The 25,728-nt window shown below is 45.1% G+C and overlaps 1 protein-coding gene and 1 long non-coding RNA gene across 2 annotated transcripts; one reads left to right on the top strand and one right to left on the bottom strand.

Moving 5' to 3' along the window:
- Window positions 1–2,393: 2,393 nt before the first annotated feature.
- Window positions 2,394–13,482, bottom strand: LOC140847937 (uncharacterized). The gene is made up of 3 exons (XR_012128251.1): window positions 13,349–13,482; window positions 5,644–5,715; window positions 2,394–3,728 (listed from the first exon to the last, which is right to left on the bottom strand). It is a non-coding gene; the product is annotated as an uncharacterized lncRNA (long non-coding RNA).
- On the top strand, window positions 3,975–25,728 carry SBSPON (somatomedin B and thrombospondin type 1 domain containing). The gene is made up of 5 exons (XM_017640804.3): window positions 3,975–4,306; window positions 13,477–13,671; window positions 21,749–21,839; window positions 23,402–23,578; window positions 25,285–25,728. The coding sequence occupies exons 1-5, from the start codon at window positions 4,093–4,095 to the stop codon at window positions 25,400–25,402; spliced, it is 795 nt and encodes a 264-aa protein (XP_017496293.2). The 5' UTR covers window positions 3,975–4,092; the 3' UTR covers window positions 25,403–25,728.

The raw sequence follows: 25,728 nt of genomic DNA, 5'->3' as shown, positions 1-25,728 counted from the left end.
TTCTTGCAGTGGACTGAATGTTTATGTCTCCCCAAATTCATATGTTGAAATGTAATCCCCAAGGTGATGTGTTACGAAGTGGGGCTTTTGGAGGTAATTAGGTCATAAGAGCAGAGCCTTCATGAATGAAATTAGTACTCTTATAAATAAAAGAGATGCTGCGCAGCTCCCTAGCCCCTTCTGCCATGTGAAGTTACAGCAAGAAGGCACTACCTATGAACTAGGAAGCAGGCCCTTCCGGACACCAAATTGTCCAGCACCTTGATCTTAGACTTTCCAGCCTCCAAAACTGTGAGAAATAAATTTCTGTTGCTTATAAGTCACACAGCCAAGATATTTATCATAAAGAGCCTATGAAATTTTAATGCAAATCCAGTTAATTATATAATTAGTTCTAAGTAGAAAAAATTGTAGACTTCTTGAAATTGCACAGAATAGGTTTGAATATCTCTAGTTTGGGCAAGTTATTTAATGTTACCAAGTTTATGGTATTTGGCAGCTCAAATGAACAAAGACAATTCTGCAATTCCTGTGCAGGTCTGTACCATACTTTAACTGACAGTGTTTTTTCCTTAGGTCTTACATACTGTATCTTAGTATTACATAAAATGATGTTGAATCTTACAGAGGTGTTTGATATTTAACAAAATGTGATGTTACCGGCATCAATGCAGTATTCTGCCCCTGACAAATGCCCCAAAACATGCCTAAGAATGAACTGTTCCGTTTGTCAGCTTTAAGAGATTTCCTCTACACCCTCAGAGCATTCTGGGTGCCTTTAATAACTCCCTATCCATCTGACATTTTAAATGTATCCAAACTTTCTGGAAAGTATTTATATTTTCATTTCCCCCATATGTTAGTTATGGTAGCTAGGATAGCACTTAAACTTACTTGTCTTTTCATTATTGTCTCACTACCACCACCAAACTTTGATGGGAAGAACCTTGCAGTGTTTTGGAAAGAATAATTTTAGTTCTAGCCCATTTTGTCACTAATTAGCTACATGTCTAATCTCTGTCATCTGCAGTATGATAGATGGGGGTGCCAATATTTTCCTCACAGTTACTCAATTTCCATGAGGTCATATATGTGGATGTCCTTTAAAATTACTGCATTCTGGAATCTGATGAACAGAAAGACCTCTGTTCCCCTCTGTAAGTTTACCAGTCTTGGACAGCTTCCAAAGACAACACTTCAGAAGAAAGGGTGTCTTTTAAGGTGCATGTGATTACTTCCTATATTCACCCACATGATCACTGGGATGATTTCTGTTCTCCAAACATCTCCAGGACATGGAAAACAAAGTGGCTGATTGTTACATTTGACGGCACCCTGTTTCCAGTAAGGATGTGAACTCCATTGCTTTAAATGTCAGTGTCCCCCCACTCCGACTTTGCCCAGTCCTTCAGGAAGGGCTTCCTTTGCTAAGGCCTGCTAGGGGATCTTTATCTTCATGTTTTCAAGACAGTGCAAGCTTTAACTTGAGATTATGAGTTTCTTTCAACGTTACTTACCAAAGACAAGCTCCCTTTTATGTTTGGCACTAACGTAGTAATCATTTATTTGTTAAAGGTTTTCTTCTTTTTAAATTCATACTTTCCCCTGCTTTGTACATTCTGAGTTTGTCTTTTACTTGGATTTAGGCTTAAATTATGGAGTGGGAGTGGGTTGAACATTAGGACATTAATAGATGTTTAGCACCCACTTTGTGTCAGCACCTCCTTCCTTAAGGAACACCTCACAGCAATCTGAAAAGGTTTGGTATTCTGTGTTTGAGAAGAGGACACTGAGGAGATTCTTCAGAGATCACAGAATTCAGAACAGGACACAAAGCTCCTGAGAACAGGCTCCCAACTTTTTGTTTTTGATTTTTGGGTTTGGTTTTGTCAAGGCATAAGGAAAAGGGGAATGAACCAAAAAGGTATTTGAGCAGATAGTTGGCATTACAGGAGTCTCCCCTTACCCTCAGGGGGTACATTCCAAGACCCCAGGTGGATAACTGAAACCATGGATATTACTGAACTTTACATATACTATCCTTTTTTCCAATATATACATACCTATGATAGAGTTTATCAGCTAGACATGGTGAGAGATTACCAGCAATAACTAATAATAAAACAGAACAATCATCACAATATACTGTAATAAGAATTATGTGAATGTGGTCTCAAAATTATTGTACATATTGTACTGTCCTCACCTTCTTCTTGTGATGATGTGAGATGATAAAATACTTACCTGATGAGATGAAGTGAGGTGAATGGCACAGGCATTGTGACATATCTTCAGGCTACTATTGACCTTCTGATGATACACCAGAAGGAGGACCATCTGTTTCTGGACCACCTGTAACTGAAGTGTCAGAAAGCAAAAATGCAGACAGGGGGATACTACTGTAAAGTTTTAATCTTCTGAAACCATAGGTCATCTTCTTCTATGATCTGTCTCACTTCATTTCAAATGTTTAATTCCTGAAAATGAACTTGTCAGTGGATAGTTTCCCTTTATATTTTTCTGGAACAATTCCAGATTCTTATGGCATTACAGAGTATGTTTCTAGCTCAAGGCATTCCATAAAGCAGATAACCTTCGGGAAGAAGCCTTGAGAAATTACATGAATGAGTTAGTACAAAGCTGCTAATAAAACCTACAACACAGGTAAAAGGCAGAAGGTATAATTTGCTAACAAAGTTATTTAGTACTACCAAGAACTAAAATTATAAAAAATAAAAACTGTATACAGTATTGTTTATACTGCAAAAGTAAGAGAGACTTACCTAAAGGAGAAAACAAAAGCAAAAGAAATTTCCAACCCTGAGATTTATTTGTGTAAATATCACAAAGAAAAAAATGTCTTTTTGTTTTTAGAGTGTGTGTTCTTTGGACAATGAAAAAAGATTGTCTTCTACATTGGCCAAACTTTATGTGTGATTAGAATTTGTAAGATACAGTTTCTGTAATGTATTAAATCTTTTTTCACTTCACATTTTTATTTTTTGTTTATTGTTTGACCACCACTTTTCCAGTAAAGCCTTTTTTTGTTCCTTGTTTGTTTTTACTTTTGTTATTTTTCTCTCTAAAGGGTAAAGAATACTCCTTTATGAGAAGTTTTTGTATGAGAAAGGAAAATTTAGTTGCTGAAATTAATTAGAAATCTTAGATTTGCAGATATGGAAAGCTTTACATTCCTGGTTTCTCTCAAAAACCATAATATTTTAATGATTTAAGAACATAAAGTGAAACCGCCAGGATAATTTTTGATTAACAAAAACTGTGAGGTGTAGAAAATGTAATATATTTGGAGAGAAAGGACTAAGAAAATGTGTGTGAGAAGTCAGGCAAGTTATCTATTAAAGTGGAAGTTATTTCTAAAATATCATTAAACAGGGTTTCTTTTGGGAAATTGCTGTAACAGAAAGCGGGGCACCCTTTATACTTTATTTATCCTTTCCTTCACATTCCACAATTGCCTCATCAGAGAAGCAAAGTGGCATTTTCCTGGGTCGGGAAAATCCCGTTAGGAAATGCAACCGAGCAAAGGATGCTTCTTGGGTCTTATCTTCTTGCTCTCGAGGGGCCTCCGCAGCCCGCCGAGGACTGGTGTCCCAGAAATAATACACAGTATGGATTTTCAGGGCAAAGTCAGTGTGACCGGCGCGCATCCAGTGCCATTCGTCCCCAGGCTTCATAGTGAAAATGCCCACTGGCTGGCGAACAGGTCCCTAGAAGTCAGGAAGCAGAGTTTGGAGCCAGGAAATGAGCTGGGCCGCCGGGATCCCCGAGCACCTGCTGCTCCGGGCTCCCCGGAGAGGCCCCGCGGGCTGGCGGCGTGGGGGGGCTCGCGCGGGGCGGGGCGCCGCGGGGAGGGGCCGGGGCCCCCCGCGCTGAGGGCGGGCGCCTCCCCACCTGGGCAGGGGCAGCCACGGCCCCGCCCGGCGCGCAGCAGGCCCAGGGAGGGGCGGTGCGGGAGGGCGGGGGCGCGCGCGGGGCCGGGCCGGGCCGGGCAGCTCGGGGCTGCGCTCTCGGAGGAGCGCGACTCTTGCCCCGAAGGTTTGTGGCGTCGTCGGCGCCGCGGCAGCGCCGGCCATGAGGACCCTGTGGATGGCGCTGTGCGCGCTGGCGCGGCTGTGGCCCGGGGCCCTGGCCGGCTGCGCCGAGGTGGGGCGCTGCTGCCCCGGCCGGGACCCCGCCTGCTTCGTCCGCGGCTGGAGGCTGGACAGGGTCTACGGGACGTGCTTCTGCGACCAAGCCTGCCGCCTCACGGGGGACTGCTGCTTCGACTACGCCAGGGCATGTCGAGGTGGGTGGTGGGCCGAGGGTGGGGGTCGGCCGTTCGCCAGCAGCCGAAGGGCACAGGACCAGCCGCACCGTGGGAGCCAGGGACCCTCAGCCCCATGCATCCGGCGGGTCCAGATCTTCTGTCCCAGCCCACCCCAGACCCTTCCGTCGTAGTGTCCTCCAACACTCCATCCCGGTGCACCCAGACTCTCCACTTTAGGTTCCTAGCCCCTTCCATCCAGGGGTCTCCCAGTCCTCTCCAACTAGATGCTTAATTCCAAATCCCCTCCCCGCGCCAGAGCCTGGGTGGAAGGGGCTGGAGCCCTCTGTTCTCCCAGACGAATGCGGGCCACCTTTGCGGGGATGAATTCTATGATTCTGGAACTTCAGCTTGGTAGGGCCACCTCCTGCCTGGAGACATGGCACTAACAGGTCCCAAGGGGCATGGCCCTGGGCCAGGCTCCTGTAAATGCTCAGGGGTCTTAGGGGCCTGGTGAGGGGGTGCTCAGGGGAGGAATGTGCAGTCATCCCACTTGGTGCCAAGGACTTGCTCTGGGACGGCACTTAACTTATGCAGAACAAGTTCTCGGGGCCCACAGTTGTCCTCACCTCTGGACTCCAGCACATAGCCCGGCCCTTTCCTCCTAAGAGGTGTTTCATTTGTTTTGAATTCTATTTCATTGATACTGCCTGATAAAGATTTTAATCTCAGGGTTCCTTTTATGTTTTAATCTTGCTGATTTTCCTTTAGGGTCGATCTTTTCATCTTTAAATTTCCCACAGTTACCACAGCTCCTGGTAAAGGCTCAGTAAATGTTGATTTAATTAAATTAAATGACTAAGGAAGAAATGATGAGTATAGTCCCGAAGAACAAGGTGTACCAGAGCGAAACCAGCTCTAGAAGTAAAAGTAACCCTGCTTCCTGTCAATCTCATCACCCCAAAAGCCGCACATATATTGGGGCATAAGGATCCCTGTGCGTGGGATCCTCAGCAGCTTCCCGGGAGAGTAACCCACAGGGCCGTGTCCTTCCCCTGGAACTGGATGCCTGGTGGCGAGGAGCACCCCCTCTGACTTTAGATGCTGGAAGAGGCCACTGGCCCATCACAGGATGGTCACCCAGACCTGCCACTGAAAGAATACAATTGAAAAGCACTAAGATTTTTTGACCCTGGTTAAAAGCTAATGATTTACCTGTGAATATTGATGTTTTTGATAAGCTGCTTTCTCTTTCCTGTGCCCACGCCCTGGTATGTTACTACTGACAGAAGGTGAAGAGTGAGTAAGTTAGGGAGTAAGTTAGGGAGCACAGTGCCCTCAGGCCAGGCGTCCTCAGTGGCCTCTGTGCAGCGTCCTACCTGAAGTCCTGTTTGCCTCCGATCCCTCAAGCAAAGTTTCTCTGATTGTAGCATTCCTCATGAGGGATTTACCTGCATTTTAAAGGTAAATACAGAATTCCTGTAGTCCAGTAATGTGCCCCATCTGTGGTAAGGACAGGGATACAAAGAAGAGGAAGACACGGTTTCTGCTGCTACAAGTTCATGGAGGAGCAGGGAAACACACGTGGAAAACTACCTGCTCAACGTTTAGTGCCAAAATAAGGAATCCACGAGGCTAGAGAGGAGAAAATCAGAAGATGCAAGGAATTCAAGGAAGACCTCCCAGAGGAAGTAATGTGCAAGCATAGTCCTGGAGAATGAGTGAGAAGTCTCTAGAAGGGGAAGGGGAATTCTAGGAGGTTAGGGTCACGTAGCTCAGCAGTTCTCTGTGGGTGTCAGCCTTTTGTGCCAGAAGCTAGCCTGGGCCCAGAGGCTGACCTGGTGAACAGGACAGTGAGCACAGTTAGATAGGGAGAGAGCCAAGCACAGAGGGGGTAACGGGCAAAAGTGGAGGCCAGCACCACAAGAAGACTGGCCTTCCAGCGAGGCCTGACCCAGCTGTGAGGTGTTGCAGAATCCTCAGTCTTTATCTATTTTTGATCCAGGAGATACAAATATTAAAACAAAGAGGCTATGCTGTCAGAGTGGGGACTTCTTGGGTAAGTCATCGCAGAGAAGAACTCAAAAGAAATCACAGCAACTTGGTGCCTCAGGGAAAAGCTGTGAACAGTAGACCAGGGAACCAGAGCTGGAAAAGGGAACGGAGTCTGATAGATTTTGAAAGGAGCATACCAGGACCTTAAATGCCCTTCCCCAGGGAGTCGCAGAGGACCTTGCAGGCCTAAGTGGAAGCAGACATTGGACTGAAAAGGCTCCTTGCTGGTAAATTTTTTGCACTCGATGTTTCTTGGGAAGGAATGATCTAAAAAGAGACAGTTGGAAGCTGGCCACTTGGTGTGACTGAATCTGCATGCCTCGGAGTGAGGGCGAGCTTGGAGGGCATGACAGATCTAAGCTGCTCAGTCTCCTTAGGCCTGGACAAGCAGGCTTTGGAAAAAGTGTGGCTGGCCTGTATGAGCATCTTACAGATGCAGGAGCTGAGGGTGGTCCCATTCCTGATTAACATGAATGAGCAGCAGAGCAAAATGTGAATTCATGCCTGCCTGAATTCAAGGTGCATTCAGCCACATCTGTTGGTGCCAATTCATGGCTAAATTTGTTCCTAGATAAGTCAAGTTTCAGCAGCTCAGAGTCCCACAGTGACTACATATACATAGACCCATTCTGCCTCTCAGAGCCCCTTCTCCTTCTTACTCAATGTTATGTTACTTATTGATGCTGCCTGGAACCTTTGGGGCTGAAATGATATTAAATGTGAGCAAAAAATAGAACTGTGTCAGTAAAACCACACATGCCATATTTCTATGCCTTCTGATATTTTCTTTGTGATAAATGCTTTATTTTTTTTTACTATCACTAAGAGATGAGATACTGGATTTTCTTTTTTTGAATAGAAAGTTTTTGTTTCTTTTTTTTACTCAGAATAAATAAAAATAAGATACTGAATGTATAGAATTACTAAATCACCAAAATTATCTGCTCTTAAACTAGTTATCTCAGAAAATCTCATTATGATGATGGCATGGATTTCAACACCAATTACACATCCCCATAACACCCTCCCCCCCGAAAAAGGATAGAAAAAGTTTCCATTGGCAATGCCTGACCAGGGGTGGGCAGAGGAGAGGGGGAGAGATCCAATCACCCTGCCCTCAAGAACTTCATGGAAGGCTTGTTTATCTGGCTCACAGTGCCCCCCGTTTGGTTCATTAGTGGGGTTCCTAGAAGCTGCTTTCTAAGATCATAGAAACAATGGGTTTCATTAGATCTTTGATGAGCAATGTCAGGAAAGAGTCATCATTAACCCAAGTGGAGCAGAACAAAACTTGAATTGTCTGTGTGAGCCCACCTCCTCTTCTAGATTTATGGGGACTCTAGAACACCAATTGACCAAAAGCTACTGTTGTCATATCTGGAGGGAGAGGGGGCACCATGCTTAAAATATGGGCTCCAAAACTCATCCAGAGGAAGGATGTCACAGTCAATAGGGATTGAGAAAGTTGCAGTGCAAAAGACAGCATGTGGCTTCCACTGCCTTTGTCTCTGCAGAAAAAGAGAGCAGGGCCTAGTGCCAGTATCTGATGTGACTCCACTTTGCAGGGTTTGGCTGCAGCCCTGGGCTGTGCCATCCAGGAGGGTAAAGCTATGGGCGCTGACCCAGCATGCACTCCATGCCAGGCACTTTCATGGGCGCCTCACTGCTCTAGCATTATTTGGCTCTCAAAACCCACCAGGGTTATTCCTCACCTTGATCTCATTTTGCGGACGAGGTAATCAGGGGACCAGAAGGTTAGATAGTGTGTCCAGAGTCACACTGCTAATAGGTGATGGAGCAAGATTTGACCCCAGGAACTCTGGATTCAGAGTTTCTACATGATATAACATGTTTAAATGTGATTTTGCCCATGGAGAAATGATGTGTTAAAAGAGAAGAGAAGCTGTGTGCTTTGCACAGTAGGTGCCACATAAATATTGGTAGACTGAGTGAGCCCTCTCTCTCCAGGGACCATGTGCCCCTCAAGGGCAAAAAGTGTTATCAGGCTGCTTTTTGCCATAGTGAGAACTATCATGGTGGCCCTCAGTGACGTTTATCAGAACAATGTGAGCAGTCATCTACCCAGGGGATGTCATCTGTGGCTTCAGAGAGCACTGCCATCTGGGGTATAGCCACATGTCCTTAAAAAAATAATGTTTTCCATCCTTGACTGTAAGATATATGCTTGTTGCAGAAAATTTGGGAAATACAGAAATACACAGAAGAAAACAACTCACCTGGAAACTTACTACCCAGAAAAAGCATCATTATCTTATTGATTCGTATCCCCTTTCTTTTCAGGGCTTGTGTGGTATATAAAACTCTATTTTTCTAACAAGGCAATCCATTTCATTGTCTTGCTAGCATTTCATGAACTTGTCCAGTTAGTGACTCAAAAAAAAAAAAAAAGCCTCTTGGGAGCAAGATAACATGATTTCTGCAAGAGGAAAAAAACACCTGATCATTTTATTGGAGCTTTTTGAGGGGGTAAATAGGCACTGGAACAATGTAATTTCTTTCAGAGAAGGGTCCTTGCAAAAATGTATACATAAGAAGAGAGAAAAAGACAGATGACATACATTTAAAATTGTGTTGCCATGAGATGTGTGTGTGTGTGTGTGTGTGTGTGTGTGTGTGTGTGTGTGTGTGTGAGTGTGTGTAAAGGGGTTTCTTCCATAGGACATCAAGAAACAAGCTGTGCATAAATGGTATTGCTGTGAGTAAAGTGAAAAAAGAATATTTCCTTAGAAATGATCAGGACTATTTGAATTTAACAACATGAGGGAGAAAGCACTTGATCGTGGGTGGCCTCCAACTTTTAGGTGGCAATGAGCCAAGCAGGCAGAGCCAGATCACAAAGGGGAATATGCTTGAGTGTCTGTGATTAACCAAGGAGACACTACATGAAAAGAAGAACAAGACTGTATGTTAAGAAGAAAGAACCCAAACTATATTTATGGAATGAAGGATTCTGCCTGCCAGCAATGTTTGTTGCTGTGTGTGTGTGCATGTGTGTGTGCGTGTGTGTGTGTGTGTGTGTGTGTGTGTATTTGGCATCATCAAGAAAAACATTAGAAAGAAATTTTTAATTGCTCTTTGGCACCTAAAGATTGAGAATAGTGTGTCTAGTCCTGGTCACCACACGCACTGAGGCTGTGAATGGACCTGGAGAAAGTCCAGCAGTAATTCTGAGAGGGGAAGCATCTACAGAAAGATGTGTCCAAAAGCTAGAGTTATCAACCTGGAAAGTCTGTGCTGGAAGGAAGGGGATCTCCTGAGACAGTAAGCCCCATGAGTGGCTCTGATAAGATAAATGTAGATTTTTTTTTTACCTGATTCTGAAATTCTTGAGTGGGGAAGATTTGGATCAAATAAAGGGAAATACTGCTTCATACCACAGATAATAAAATTGAAGAAGCTTGTTACTTTCAAGATGTGGTACTGGCAGGAGATATAAATGGACTAAAAAGGATTTGAAGGACATGAGGCTGCCAGGAGGAGCTGGGTTCTACCTGACCTGAAAGCTGAGAAAACAAGACCCTTTGGGGCCCTGTTGCCAGGAGAGCCAGACAGCGGTGGCCCAGGCACCGCTCCCCACGTTCTAGGCTGCAGGAGTTTCTGATTTTGCTCCTGCTCTCCCATTAACCTTCCTTCCCACTCTGCAGACTTGGTTAGTGCTTGGGCTTTTGGCTAATGATGTGGGCAGACCAGAGTCTGCCTCACTGCAGAGCATCATTTAGGAAGGAGGAGCGACTTACCCAATGCCATTTCTTCCCTCCTTCCTCCCTCCTTCCCTTCCCTTTCTCTCTCACTCTCTTTATTTTCTTTATCTTTCATTCATTCATTCAACAAATATTTATTGAACATGTAGGATGTGCCAAGCACACTAGGCATGAAATAAAAAACTAAACAATTTTAAACGTATGTAAAATGTGTAGTTGCGGGTTATGGAAATGCTAGAAGGAGGGACCACAAGCTCTGAGAGGAAGTAGTTTCATAGTGCATGTTGGGGTTGGGGGATGGAGGGGAACTTAGATACACTGGCCAGAGAAGGACTCTCAGACCTACAGGATGAGCCGAATCCAGCCAGGCCTGGTGTGGGTAGAACATTCCTGGCAAAGCGAGCACACATACAGAGGTTCCAGAGTGTGAGAGTGTTTGGTGTGCATGGGGGTTGAAGAGGCCAGCGTGGCCAGAGGTCGGGGCAGAGACAGTGGCGGGGGGCAGCTCCAGGTCCGAGTGGAGGAGCAGGCAGTGCCCACTCACACAGGACCTGGTAGGTAGGCCATGGCAGGGAGTTTGGATTTTATTCCAATTTAATGGCAAAACATTTCAGGAGTTTAAAAAGCCTCTTTTTTTTAAACAGAAGTAGATTGGTGATATATCTTTCAGGGTAACTGTACTTGGGTGTCCCTGTTAGGACATGTGAAAATGTGCCTAGCTCTTGGTTGCAGATCTGTTACTGAAACGTGTAGCTTTTCTGTTCCTGGCCATCCTCCTGTGGCCATGGTAGGGACATCCGATAACGAGAAAGCCCTTGAGGGAAGGGGATGAGCTGGTTCATCAGGAAGGTTGTGACAATTTCTTGGGTACTGGCTCTATCCTTATCGCACTTCCCAGAGAGCTGAGAGCCAGAGGAAGTGCCTGTGTCTCTGTTTTCTTCTATGTGTGCTGCGCGGTCTCCGTCTGCATTCCCCTGTGCTTCCTGGGATTGCTTCTAAATAAGTTACTTGCATTCAAATCCATGTCTCAGGGTCTGCTTTTGGGGAAACTCCACCTGTATATTACATTGAGCTTTAAACAAAGAGGAAAAGAAAGATCTTGCCATGCTTCCTGGCACCCATTAAATCTAGACTTCTTTCCCCTAAAAGGGGTGGGATGATGTCATCAAATCCTACCTATGAAGACACTGAGAAGCTGTGACCAGCTTGGAGTCAGAGGAGATCACGCCACTCCCTAGGTAACATTTCTCCAGTAATGCTTGGGAAATGTGAACACTGAGAAAGTCTGCTACTAAGAAAGAATATTTTGATATGCTGGGTATACATGTGAATACTAATGCAATAGTTCAAAAGGAAATTTGTGTCATGTAGCTGTAATAGATGACTTGTGATAATAAATCAGTCAGAAATTCCCATGCTTCCCCTAACCTCCGTGACCAAAGACCCCTTGTGATCTATGAAAAATTGCAATCCAAACAATAGTAGTTCACAAGGTAATCAAGAGTAGAATCTTTTGTGCAGAATAGGAATAAATATCTCAGATCAATCTTCCAATCCAAAATATTTTGTGGAACACCTTTTTACCTGTATAATTTTATGTGAACCTTTTTTTCCATTTTGTCTTACAATGAAGCCATCAAGATGTTGTTAAGGGCCCCAGAACTTTCTGATTCTCCTTATGAGCCTGTTGAAGTCATGGACTGGAAAAGTACGACATAGCGTTTTGCCAAGGAGACAAACCTTAACCAACTGATTCAATGATTCTCTGATTTGAGGACTTAAACTATAAGTCAATTAATATAAGTAAACACTGGACATGAGACACAAACGTTGGAGAAATACTGGGAGATTTAATTCAGTCAGAAAACTCTCTCCAGCATCATTTTCTACCATAGGTATTGAGTGTAACCCAAGACCACACTACTAAATTTTGAGTAATGCCACAGAAAAATCCTATTTTAGCATGTTCAGTGCTACTACTCTTTGAGACAAGTGTTTGTTTTTTTATTTTCTTAAATGTCTTAAGTTTTGTTCAAATCTAACACATCAGGGAAGACTAGCTAGACTCAAGGGAAGGAAGAGAATTATTGGAAGAATTAAGGACAGAAGGAGTCCTCCACCAGCTCCTAGCCTGGCAGGCTGTGCCTTCTGGTTCTGTGGGCCGGTTAATGGGATCATGAAAATAGAGGAGAAATAAGGAGAGATGACAAGAGCAGGAAGTGACCTGGAAGCGATTTTCCAGAACATGTGTGCCTGGCAGAGACTGAAAATGAGCTCTCCCGTGGCTGTTTCTTCTCTAGGCCATTGATATGTGCTGCCTATGGGTTTTTAGATGATTAATAAAAGCATGTTTCAAAAGGGTTTGAAAATGTTGACGTACTGACAGATGTTTATATCGTGTGTGACCTTCTCATGTCAGGGGTGGCTGTGTGCTGGCAAACGATACATCTTCCAAAAGCCATGGACCCTAGAGTGTGCTGAGACCCAAAATGAATTTTTTAGTGCAAACTGTCAGAAGTCTGAATTAAGATTTCAAAGAAAATAGGGTGTTTTCTTGGTGAAGACTCCGCAAATGTGAAAGTATGAGGGTGATGGGGTAAGTGGGTCACAGTTTGTGGGGAAGAAGGAATTCTGGCCTGTAGTTCAGAGGTATAAGTTCTATGTTCTTTGTCTTTTCTTACAATCCAATGTCAAGTCCTGAAATGATTTAATTTAAAAACTCATTACAGTCCTTTTAAAAGACCCCTAAGACTGTAAATGGGAATGTTAAATGTGCCACCACATTGCTTCTACAGTCATGGCCTGGGATTGATGAGAGCCGGATTCTTACCCTGGCTCTGCCTCCTGGTGACTGTGAATACCCTTCCCCTCTGTGGCCCCTGGCGCTCGTGTCAGAAGTCCAGCTCTCAGAGTTGATGAGTCTGGGCCATGGAGGAAGCGAATAGCCCATCCAGGGGAGGCCTATGGTATAGAGGTCCCCAGGTGTGGCTCTAAGCCCTGTCTTACTACAGAGACACATTGCTGGTAAGAATTGATGGGATTACTGGTGGGTGAAGTATCTTTTCTTTTTTATACTTTTTTTCCCCTTTACGTTTTCTACAGTGAATATTTATAACTGTTACAATAACAATGATCAGGGCAGGGAAGGATAAAGTTAAACTCCAGGAAACGAGAGCAAAGATCTGATCGAAGGCTGGAGAATGAGGAAGTACCCGAAGGCCTCAGCCTCTTACTCAGGTGTGGCCCTGGCCAAGACCACCTTCATGACCCCGGAACACCTGCCCGCCCCCAGGAGGTGGCCGGTTACCAGTTGGCCCTCGGAGCGGGTGGAGTCAGGGTCAGATGGGTGCCACTCTGCCGGTGTGTTCCTCGCGGTGCGGGCCCGTGGGGAGGAGCCTGTCTGCGGCGGGCTGACTCAGGTGTGCTGTTTTTCAGCTCTCCCATGCGTGGTCGGGGAGTGGAGCCCCTGGAGCGGCTGCGCCGACCGCTGCAAGCCGACCACCCGCGTGCGCAGGCGCCCGGTGCAGCAGGAGCCGCGGAACGGCGGGGCGCCCTGCCCGCTGCTGGAGGAGAGAGCCGGCTGCCTGGAGTACTCGACGCCGCAGGGCCAGGACTGCGGGCGCTCTTTCGGTACTGGGGATTTCGAGGCGTATGCCTTGGTGGTCTTTGATGCCTTTCCATCTCGTGGTATCATAAAAGCTCCAGTGTCGGGCAGGGAAAGTTCCATGCGCTGCAGGGAGCACGCCCGCCTGTCCAGTGTAGATAGGAGGCTCAGGAAATGCCGAGAAGAGAATTGGCGGTAAGCCAGTAAATGCCTCCCAACTCGCCCTTCCCTCGCTGTGTTTGTGACCCAGCGGGGGCCCTTCCTCCTTGCAAGCCCACTCTGTGTAAAGGACGTGTGACTTGTGGTTCTTACCGACTCAATCAGCTGGTGACACTGGATGATAGATGCAGGATAGAGAGATCCAGTATGATTCTAGGTCACCCTACACTGTAATTCCCAGTTGGTCATGTGCACTCACCACACTCGTGTGAAGAGAGTATAAAAATTATAAATTCCTAAACCACAATAAAACGGTTCTCTGAAAACACTCGCCTCTCCTCTCCAGCTGAGTGGATGGGGGCTGATGGGATCATATTTGTGATTTGAAAAGATCGTTCTGGTTGTGGAGGGGCCAATGGAGGGGCCAGGGGGTTGAGCCATGTGAAGCTTGTAAAGAAATAAGCAGAAAGGGCCAATACTGATGTGTTGATCTGGATTGAATCTGACAGGGCAAAACAGTGACATCTCAGGAGAGCAAAGATCATATGTTTTTCACAAATTTCAGGCCATGACCCTTGGCAAGCCATTTTGGTCCTTTTTTCATTCCACACACACAAATTTATTGAGAGTCTACTTGATGCCAGGCACTGGGCTGGGCACCAGGCTTACCATGGTGAGAAAGTGGGCATGGAGCCTGCTATCATGTAGAGCACAGTGGAGCACCAGGAAGGAGGAGGAGGATCAGATAATACTGGGACATCAGTCCCAGACAATTACAGCTGCAATTTGGGGCAACCGTACTAAGCAAGTGGGGGTTGTGCGGAGCTAGGAAGTGTGTGTGGTGAGCTGATTTCCCCTGGCTATGGGGGAAAAGGGGAACCAGAGGGGTGACAGAGGGGTGGGATTTCCCTTAGGATGTGGTGAAGAGGCTGGGAAATGTAGAGCTGTCTGGTCAGAGAACCAGTGTGGGGAACCACATAGTCACGTATAGGGGGTTCAAGGGATCTGCAGGCTGATCTAGGAAAAACATATGACCACGAGAGGCAGGAACAACCAAGAAGCTTTATTGGCTGGTGCTTGGAAGGGAAGCCCAGAGGCTATAGTGTGGGACCCCCATCTGGAAGGAGAGGAGAGGAACCTGCCAGGAGTTGTGTCCAGGTAATGTCAGCTGAGCTGCATGGCCTGGAGTTTGGGATCAGACTGATACAGAGGGCAAGGGGAAGAGCAGTAGCAGCTTGGGCCTTATGACCCCAAGGCATTAGCGTGTCAATGGCCTGCAGAGGCTAGGTGTGGTTTCAAGTATATCCAGGGCAGGCCAGGCCCAAATGGATAAAAATCTGCTTGTTTGACTTTTTTTTTTTTAATTGGATGTTTAAAAATTTGACTTCAGTGCCAGTAGGCTTTGTAGCTAACAGGTCTCATTCTTCTGTGGGGAAATAATAACCCAGAGGCCCTCTCGGCTCTTGGGGGAAGCCCAAGGCCCATCTGAGGAGCTGAAGGGGTAAGAAGCACGGAGAGGGGGCTGAGGGGTGGGCATATGGGCAGACACCCCCTCAGTGCAGAACCTCGGAGTTCTATTTGGGATTCTGGTCTCTGTCTTAAAAGCCCTGGAAAGCCACTGTGGTGGTCTCTGCAGGGCCGATGTGATCAGATCTGTGATTTGAAAAGATGGCTCTGTTGGGGAACTGGAGAATGGAAAGGCAGAGCACGGGCCTCATAGAGATGGCTCCCAGGGAAATGATTTAGTGCTCAAAGAAGCCGTCCTAGAACCAGATCACATGCTGCCGTGCACTCTGCAGGAGCACTACAGAAAAGGCTCAAGGAGGAAGGTGCTGTGGAAGATTGTTGATTTTTTTTGACGACTCTTAAAACCTGTAGTCAATGTATAGGGAAAGCAGCTGCTCCACTCATTTCCAGGGTTTGGCTGCTAGAAAGTATTTCCTCAGTGCATCTGACTCTTGAGTGCTGTGCAGCCTGTCCCAGACCCCTGCCCAGCCCTGGATCTCTGTATAAAAGGACAGGGCAGGTCACAGGCACAGGGACAGGAAGATTAATGGAGAGGGTGCTGTGGAGCAGGAGCCGAAGGCACAGAGCCATGGCCCACACCCTGTCCCGGGGGCTCTTCCAGAGATCCCAGCCCTTTGTTCTCTGACTGGGCAAAGCCACAGGCTGGCTCTCCTGCAAGCCACATCACTGGGCACACCGCTCTAGGAATTCCAGGAGCAGCAGTCTTCTCATACTGGTGACTTCATATAATGCCAGCAGGAGATACCTGTCTTTAGTGGCCTCTCTGCCTAATAAGCTAAAGTAAAATCTAGTTTGGAAAGAGAGGAGCGAATCTTTACTTGGGGCAGGGCTGCTGGCATTTGCAGCCCTGATTTGGGGCCCCCGGATTTCCTTTCCTGTTGGGTTGTCTTGGAAATGATGACTCCTGTCACGGGCTGGTCAGGGAGGACAGGACCCCTTGAATATTCCAGTCTGGTGGCTCCTAAAGTGTGGTTCTGAGCCGGCAGTGCCAGCCTCACCTGGGAACATGATAGAAATGCAAGTTCCTTGGGCCCCACCCAGACCCAGGGGTCGGAATCACTGGAGCTGGGCCTGGCACTGCTTATGGCAAGGCCTCCAGGGGTCCGGCTCCCACTGAGGGTGCAGCCCCGCTGTAGCCCAGGCACAGACTCGGTTCTTCCTCAGCCCCCCGGGAGCCGTAGCTGGATCATGTCACTTAAGGGACACTTTCTTGAAGGCAGAAGTTGCTATAGTGCAGAAAAGGTGTTTAGCCAGGAAAATGTGGCATAAATCAGACAATTTTCTCTACCAAAGAATTTCTCAGAGGCTTTCTTAAGCTAAAATGCATTTTAATTCTACAGGAGGGAGATAGGATATAGACTCATTTCCCACCTTATTTTTCAAATGGCCTTTTCTTCCAAGGGGCATCTCACTAAATCACTCATGTTCTGTGGGCTACACGTTGGAAAATGACAGACTTCGAGGAGATAGAGGGGAATGAGAGGCAGTGACATGGAAATCCACTTTAGTGGATTCTCCTGAGTCCCCATTTCACCCCAGTGCCTGTGTGTTCATTTTTGTGCTCCATTCATTAAGGTTCACCAAGCACCCACCACATGCCAGTGCTCTGCTAGGTTTGGAGATGCAAACTTAAGTAACATAGCACAGCTAAGTGTAACTCAGGAGATGAGTGAGCACTGGGATGGATGGAAGGATGCTCAGATGGGTTGGGGAGCAGGGAGCGCCTGCCTCCATCAAGGGCTCCGATCCTGCTGGATGGTCACTGTCACTGCAGCCCCCTGCCCCCCAGACCTCCTACTCGCAGAGCTCGCCCCTACTGCACAGCTCGCCTGTGCCTCGCACTTGGCTGCAGAGAGCTTTCACAGATGTCTTTGATTCAGTCTTAATAGCAGTCCTAGAAGAGGTTGCATCAGTCTTCTGTGGCTGCTGTAGCAAATTACCCTGCACTTGGTGGCTTAAGACACAAATTTATCATCTTACAGTTCTGTGGGGTGGAAGCCCAAAACAGGTCTCGATGACCTCAAACCAGGGGGTCCACAGGGCTGTGTTTCTTTGGGAAGGCTCAGCAGAGTCTGCTTCCTTGCCTTTTCATGGAAGAAAGGGGATCCTTGTTGTTAGGGGCCGAAAGCTTAGCAGAATTGTGTCCTGCAGTTATGTGCAAAGTAAAACTTTCGAGTGATGAATTTGGATATTCAGCTGAGAAATTTCAAGCCAAGTGTTGAAGGTACAGCCTGGTCTTCTTGCTGCTTACAGTAAAGTGGAAGAGCAAAGAGATGGATGGAGAGAGGAACCTTTTAATCCTAAGGGAATAGGACTTGATGAATTGGAAAATTCTCAGCCTACCAAAAATAGCACAGGATGCTAAAACTAAGAGATTTCACTCTCAGGAAGTTTGTCCTAGAGAAAAACACCAAGGGTGTGTTGTACAGCCTTTTGTCAATATGTCAGAGTTAGAGGTAACAAATTGCCACAAACGTAGTGACTTAAACAGCAAATGCGTTATCTTAACAGCTCTTGAGGTCAGAAGTCAGGCATAAATCTCACTGGGCTAAATCAAGGTGTCAGTAGGGCTGCGTTCCTCTCTGGAGACTCTGGTGGAGAATCCATGGCCTTTTCATCAGTGTCCAGAGGCTGGCCACATTCCTTTTCTCATGGCCGCCTCCTTGGTCTTCACAGCCAGCAATGCTGTATCTCTCGGTGTCTTACTTTCGTAGTATCCTCTTTCTCTGACTCTGAAGGACTCCTGTGATTACACTCAGACCACCTGGATAATCCAAGATCATGTCCCCATTTTAAGGTCAGCAGAGGTAGAAACCTTAATTCCATCTGCAGCTTTAATTCTTTGCCAACTAACATAATATATTCATAGCTTCTGGGGATTAGGATATGGACATCTTTAAGGGCTATTATTCTGCCTACTAAGGAGGACAGTATCATGACCCTTGGTTTACCCATGAGGACATTGGAGCTCAGAGAGGTGATTATGTAGGACTGCCAGAATTTAAGCCTGGATCTTGTGGCTCTAAATAATGTGGGGTTTTCCCTCTTGCTACTGCTTTGCTGTCAACTGTTGTCAGCAGAGCTAAAGGTCCTGTGAGGCCAAAGAATGAAACATGATCGCTGAAGCTCTCTAATAATTAATGATCAAGGAGCTATTGCATTTTTCCTGTTTCATTTAATGCATATCTTGACTATGTCTTTATCATAAAAACAAATCCAAAAAGCCATGATTGTATTTGTTGCACATATTAACAATTGTTTATGTGAGTTTTCCTCCTGAAAGAAGATCAATGAGTGATATAGACTATATGCTTCCAGGCCAGTGTTGTTTGTCAAACTGTCATTTTCTTCTCTTCTGCACTACATCCACCACTGGCTCTTAGCCTGCTTTTGTGACACCCTATTGTGTCAGAGGACTTCATAAAATTCTCAAAGCAAATTAATATACTTTCATGTTCGAAGTAACTGTGTGTGGTGCCACGCTTTTAGAAGTGGAAATTGTAAAATCGAACAATGGCAAGCTGGTAAGACACCAGAAAAGTTGGCAAATGGCCTCTTAACAAAGAATCCATTACATTTGAATATTGTTGCCAGGAAGGGGAAAGGAGGGGGCACTGGTGTTTGTTGAGAGCCTTTGTCCTGGGCACTGGCTATGTGCTTCCACACATAAGCAGAAGCTAGACAAAAGCACAAAAATTTTCTAAATTATTTACCATTCTTAAGTATGAAAATTAAATTTGTGGGGGATATTTAAAAATGGTGCTGGCTCAGAGTCTATTTCCTGAAGACTCAGGCAAGGGGGCAGGGTGCTCTCTCAGCAGCCTGTGCCATCAACCCAGTCAGGGCTGGAGGGGGCTGACGGGAGAGGAGGCCTAGGGTTACTGGCTGGCTTTCATGACGGGTCATAAGCGCAGAGGCTTGCCATGGAACTTGGCTGCTAGGTCTTAAAATCAGAAGCTCTCTTCTGTGTTGTGGTCCCTGCTTAGTCATTTACTATTTATTTTCCCTTCATTTAACCTCTGTGAGCCTCAGCTTGATGAGAAAACCTCTTTGTAAAGCTTTTGTGGTGAGCAGGCCATCAACACAGGGAACCATCCTACCCGGCCCACTGAGGCCCTGGTCCTGCACACCTGGGTCTCAGCTCTGCCTCCCTCAACCCATGTCTCACGGGGATACAATGCAGAGGGCTCACTTTCCCCTTTTCTTAGATCTCACTCCACTTAAGGACAATGATGAGGGACAGAAAGGGAAAGTGGAGCAGAATTTAAGTAATTCATGGAAATACGCTGCAGAAAATAATGAAATGTTCTAGTCTGCATTATAATAAAGGCTTTACTGTGGCAGCAGATGCAAGGTCTCAGAGACTTTGCCTGACACTGCCATAGTTCCACAGGAACCCTGGACACATTTCTTAGTCTTTTTTTGGCCACAATCTCATCTGTGAAATGAGAAAATAATAGGATTTGTCTCAGAGGGTCATTGTGAGAATTTAATGAATTAACACATGAAAGTGCTTAGCACTGTGCCTGGAAACTTAGAAGGGCCTAAGTGTTAGCTTTTGTTTTTATTATAGACCTTTTCCTAAAAAGTGTATGTCAGAAACTGTTTTCATGTATTTGCTCTCTACTTCCTGAACTCATCTTTTCCCCTGAGCTACACATTAAGTGCATTTCCTTTGAACTTTTGCAACAGTATGTGTAGTACAAATTAAGACATCAAATAAATGTTTGAGCTAAAGGGATCCTGAAAAGTTTATAGTTTGACTGGTATAGTGCTATGTGGATTTAGCAGTAAATGCATTCTTTACTTAATGAATAAACACATAAATGTGACAGAAGAACAGAAAAGAAAACAGTACATGGGAAAATTTAAACCCTTTAGATGTTTGTGTTGCTGATGATCAGGTCTAAGAGATGCAGAGGAGGATCCTAACATACATGCACTCACTTGTGCCTTTTGATTCTGTCCGTGGATTTTGGTAGGTAGTTCAAAAGCTAATCACATTTAGTAAGAGTTACGTGCTCTCTCTGGAAAACAGTGAAACATGTTGATGTGGTAAGGAAGAGACACAGAGCTGGGACTCAAGGGCTTATGCTCGGCGTACATAATTCTCAATCGACACCTGCAGCTCTTAGGAGAAAGCAGCTGCCAGATATCAGGCCACTCTTCTCTTATGTTCCTAGTAATAAAAAAAAAAAAAATGACTCATTGAGAAAATCTAAAAAGGAATTAGGGCTGCCATCTTGTGGCAGTAAGGAGCCAGGTAAAATGAACGTGAAAGCGTGAAGCATCTATTTTGCAACTGGTTACCCGCATGTCATTTTGCTCATGTTGGTGATGACTTAGGCATTGCACAAGACATTACCTGGCATCTACCCTTCCCGGGATAGTCCAGTTTCTGAAATGTAAGGTAGGGAGGATTGTTGAGCCATCTCAGCAGCAAGGCTCAGTGTAAGGGCAGAAGACCCTGAGGAAATAGGACTTGTGCTCCTTACAGCAATTTTGTGACTTCATTCATTCACTCATCGGCCTGTTCGTTCACCGCACATACAGTTAGTAAGTGGCTAAATGTGTGAGGGTGTCAGTGATGAACAGGGCAAAACCCTGTGTTCCTTGAGTTGACAGCAGAGTGAATCAAGAGGTTAGCACGAAGTGCTGTATATACAGCAGAAGATGCCCCAAAGGCTGAGATGAAATGGAAGGATAAAGTACAGTGAAAAAAAGAGAGCAGAGGTGGAGGGCAGAAGTCCTGGCTCCTTTTCTTTCCTCCATCCAGAGCTGCAGAGTTGAGGTGGGGGCGGGCAGGGGGAGGGAAGGGGCTGTAGGTAGGTGGTGAGCCTCTGGGCATCCTTCCCTGGAGACCCGGGAGCACTCCCTTCCTTTGCTGCTTGTTTCTTCCCTTCCTTGTTTCCTCTCTCTCTGGCTTTTTTTTCCCTCCTTCTATCCCCCTTTTCTCTCTTTTCTGTTTTCTTTCACTCCCCTTTCCTCCTTCTCTTTCTCTCCCTTCTATTAACTTTGTTCTTCCCATCTTTACCTTCTCTATTTCTCTTCCTTTTAGTTTTAAAACTGGCCTCTCCCTTTCTCTATTACCCCTCCTTGTCTCCTGGGTCTCCTCCCCATCTTTTTACTATTTCCTTTTGGTTTTACTTCTGGGCCCTTTCCTTCCTATTCAGTGTCATTTATTACTGCAGACAAGCCTGCTTGTCAAAGGCCTGTAGCTCCCCTCTCTACCTGTCCGTGTGATGCAGCTCTTTACCAAACTGGGTTCTGGGGACACTGTCCCACCCCTTGATGGTGTGTGCCACACACCTTTGGATTTAGAAATGTAAGGCTTTAGACAGGTTTGAAACCAAGTTTGGGAAACAGTGCTCCGAATCCTTTAGGATCCATGTGTTCACCCTTGTTCTCCCTTTTCAGTCCCTGCCTTTATCACTGCCTCTGCCTTCAGCAAGGAGAGAACGAGACAAGCTGCCTCTCCGCACTGGTCTACAGACACAGAGGACACTGGGTACTGTGGTGGTTTTGTCTTGTTTTGTTTTTTTAACTTATGTTTTTCCAGTTGTATGGCCACGTCAGCCCACAAAGGTCAACTTGGGGAGTTGGGTTTTCCTGTTATGTGTTCATTGACTTTGGGCAAAACATGACCACAGAGTTGGGAAAGTACTTGCCCCTCCCTGCTTTTGTGGGGCTATAGAGATTTATTTGTCTCTGGGGTCTGCTCTCCAATGAGAAACATGCTCTATTAGACAGATCGTTTTATCAGCTGTATTAAGGGTGCTCCTCGGTATAGTCTTTGTGGGACCATGGGCTCCAGCACCACCTGTCTGGTGGATTAGAAGTGGCCCACACCTCAGGCTGAGAATGTCTATCAAGACCCAGTGGCCCAGGCTGGGAAGGAGGAACCTCCATGGCTCACCTGAAATCCACTCTTCTACCCTCAGCACAGGGCCACAGGTGGTTTTGGGTTCAGATCCCCACTCTGCCATTCACTGGCCCTGAGGACTTGGATAAGTTGTTCTGTCTCTGTTTTTCTTCTTGAAAAATGAGATTAAGGCCTACCACATGGAATTGTTATGAGAATTTAATGAGAAAATATCATTGAGGAGATGTATGGGTTAGGCTATCTGATTGAATGAGAAGCAGCAAGACAGAATTTCCTACCTCCATACCTGAAGGTACCTAATAAATGGCCTGTCATTGTGAAAGATCTTGGAAGCATAATCTCCAAACACTTTCCATCTAATTTGTTACAGCTCATAATTCTCTAAATAAGAAACTAGACCATTGTAGCTTAGAACCCAAAATGCCACATTCGGGGTTTTTCTGTTTGCTTTCCTGAAGAATTGGAATTGCTTTGCTTTTAAGTACAAGACTCTAAAGTATTCTCCCATGTGTGGATGTTCCCCGGAGGCCTTCCAATGCTTAGTAGAAAGTGACACTTGACTTTGTCCCAGAAAACCATGTCTCAGCTTCCCACTTCCTTTTATCTGTGATGCCCAATATAACTTTGAGGCTTGACTTTGAGTCACATCTCATCATCATCGTCCCCGAAGGGGCAGGTAAGCTGGGTGGGAAGTGCAAGGTAGGCCCCTGTGGGGGAGGGGGCAGAAAACACAGGTGCTGGCCTGGGCATCAAGGAGCAGTCCTCCTGGGGCCCACAGGCTCAGCAAGTTCTAGTTTATTTTATGTAATTCTTTAAAATACCAGCAAACTTACTAAATGCTATTTCCCTACTGAAATGTGCTTTTATATACAATTTAGTGGTCAGATTAAATATGATACAGGATATCCAAATTTTGGCAATTTCATGTTGACCAGATAGTTCACTCATGGATTGAAAAAAAGCAAAAAGTTTCCCCTGGTTGTCAGTTGGGCATTGTCCTAGTTCAGCGAATGGGAAGCTTTATGAGGCATTCTGGAACTGACAGGTCACCTATGTAGTGTTAGCAAGGCACTGCCTTCTCCAGTCTGTCACATGCCTTGGGGAATCATGGGCTTTCTAGGACTTTCTATAGCATTAGGCCACATCTCTCTTTACATCAAGTGAAATTGTTCCTTGTTTTGCTTTAGGTACTGTATGGAGTTCAAGACAGAGTCTTTGACACACCACTGTGCCATGGAAAACCGCCCTCTGACTCGATGGATGCAGTATCTCCGAGAGGGGTACACAGTGTGTGTCGACTGCCAGCCTCCAGCTATGAACTCTGTGAGCCTTCGTTGTTCCGGGGATGGCCTGGACTCTGATGGGTAAGGGAGGGAAATTGGTAGAAAATCTTTTCTTTATACTCATTTGGAGAGATCTGTCCTCTGTGTTCGGAGCAGCTGACCAGCATATACTGTAACATTATCAAGGCAAGATTTGGGAATCAAAATGGTAACTAAGGAGAAACTCCTAACAATTCGAGTCCAGGGCCCTGTTCACACTGTGGGACTCAGAGGCTCTGTACCGGAGATGAATCCATGAATTTGGACATTGGCGTTCAGACTGAGCTCCCAAATGACCACCCAAGACCTGATGTCTCCCAAGCCGTGTTCTAAAGGCCACTTGGATCAGAAACTTTGGAGGTGGATTTTTAACCATCTCCTAGGTCAGGGGTCAGCAGATAGTGATACTTATTTTCAGCTTTGCAGGCCATATGGTTTCTGTCACAGCTACTCAACGCTGTCATAGTAGCAGGAAAGCAGCCATAAGCTCTTTGTAAACAGATGAGCCTGCCTTTGTTCTAATAATGCTGTATTTATGGATGCTGAATTTTTTTGAATCTCATATTATTTCCTGTATCATGAAATAGTCTTTTGATTTCTTCTCAATTGTCTAAAAACATAAAAATAATTCTTAGCTCATAGGCTACACAAAACACTGTGGGCAGGATCAGGCCTATGGGTTGTAGTTTGCTGAGTCCTGCCCAGCTGATTTTATGTCCCCTGAAGTTTCAGAACTACTGCTTAGTGGGGTAGTCATGAAATCATGACTGAGAGAGTGGGGGGCTCAGCTTTGCAGGGTTACAAACCTACAGAATTCTATAGAATCTTGAATTCTATATTCAAAAGAACTGACCCTGAAAACACTTTCTCACCCTGAAAATCTGTCCCAGTCCTGAACTCATTTATCAGCTAAGCCCAGTAACCCTAAATTCCTATCTAAGAGAAGAGCTGACTTCACCATGTTGGTAGCTATTGGACAAAGACCAATTTGGGTCACACATAGATTGCAGTTCCAAGCATGTCAGGTCGAACGGGTACAGGTTCAAAAGTAAAATACAGACTTTTCCAGTTAGTCATTATTCCTATATGTTTTAATATTTAATAACTCAAGTTTGTTTATATTAGTCACTTTTGCCTAATTGTCTCCATATTGAGTATATCACATGAATGGTAAAATGAGTAAGACCTGCTATCAAATGGAAAATTAATATTTAGACTTAATATTTCTCTGAATACCTCATTCTATTTTGACTTTAATTTACACTTTAATTGTACCTATAAAGTGCCTTTGAACACTGGCAAGGATCTGGTGACTTTAAAAAAATAATAATTTCAATAATCTGGCTTTGCTCCTTCTATGTCTCCCAGTTTTTCATCATGGAATCAGAGTTGGAAAGGATTACAAGAGCTCGTTTGGTATAGACCTAATTTAAATATACATGAAACAGGAGACCATTTTCCTTCATTTAGCACTTCATGTGAGAGAAACAAATATAGTCACCTCAGATTACTCTCAACACAAGGGTTTCCTCAATAGGGATTAATTAGTAACTTTTTCTGATAGAACCCAGAGGGAAAACTTAATTTGTGATCATTTTTTAAAAATTTAAATGTCATACACTTCAAAACTCTAGTTATGATCATTCTTAAAAACAAGATACACAAAAACTTCAATATATAGTTCTGTAAATTAGAATTTGCTTTGCTTTGCTTTTAGAGTAACTAACATTTTCAAAATATTGTTTCAGAAATCAGACTCTCCATTGGCAAGCAATTGGCAATCCTCGGTGTCAAGGAACTTGGAAAAAAGTTCGGCGAGTAGAACAGTGTTCTTGTCCAGCTGTTCACAGTTTTGTTTTTATATAGACTGCAGTGTAAATATTTCAGATTGTGTTTGTAAACATGCTAAATATTATCAGGTCGTGTTCAACACTTCATAAACTTTAAAAACTGTTTGGCCAAAGTCCTTGAACACATGTCATCGCTCCACTCTGAAGCAGAGAAAGAAAATTTAGGGGCCAGTTCTCAGGACACACAGTACCTTTATTTTTATTTTTACTAAGTTGAGGACCCATCCTAAAGGCTCCTGTGCTTTTGTCTCCTTGACCTTTTTACAGAGTCCTCTCCTTCAACAGGTGGCTCATGTGTAACACAGAATATATGTCTGCTTCCACTAAAATTACTACAATATG

Source organism: Manis javanica, chromosome 2, assembly GCF_040802235.1.
Source record: "Manis javanica isolate MJ-LG chromosome 2, MJ_LKY, whole genome shotgun sequence".
Lineage (NCBI taxonomy): Eukaryota > Metazoa > Chordata > Mammalia > Pholidota > Manidae > Manis > Manis javanica.
Note: the sequence above shows the minus strand (reverse complement) of the source record. Positions and strands in the feature narration are given on the sequence as shown.

Bases quoted from the DNA above. Each gene is read 5' to 3' on its own strand.
- SBSPON (XM_017640804.3), top strand. From the start codon at position 4,093: ATGAGGACCCTGTGGATGGCGCTGTGCGCGCTGGCGCGGCTGTGGCCC. The intron at 4,307-13,476 runs GTGGGTGGTGGG...GCTGTTTTTCAG, and splicing joins CTACGCCAGGGCATGTCGAG to CTCTCCCATGCGTGGTCGGG. The intron at 21,840-23,401 runs GTACTGTGGTGG...GTTTTGCTTTAG, and splicing joins ACAGACACAGAGGACACTGG to GTACTGTATGGAGTTCAAGA.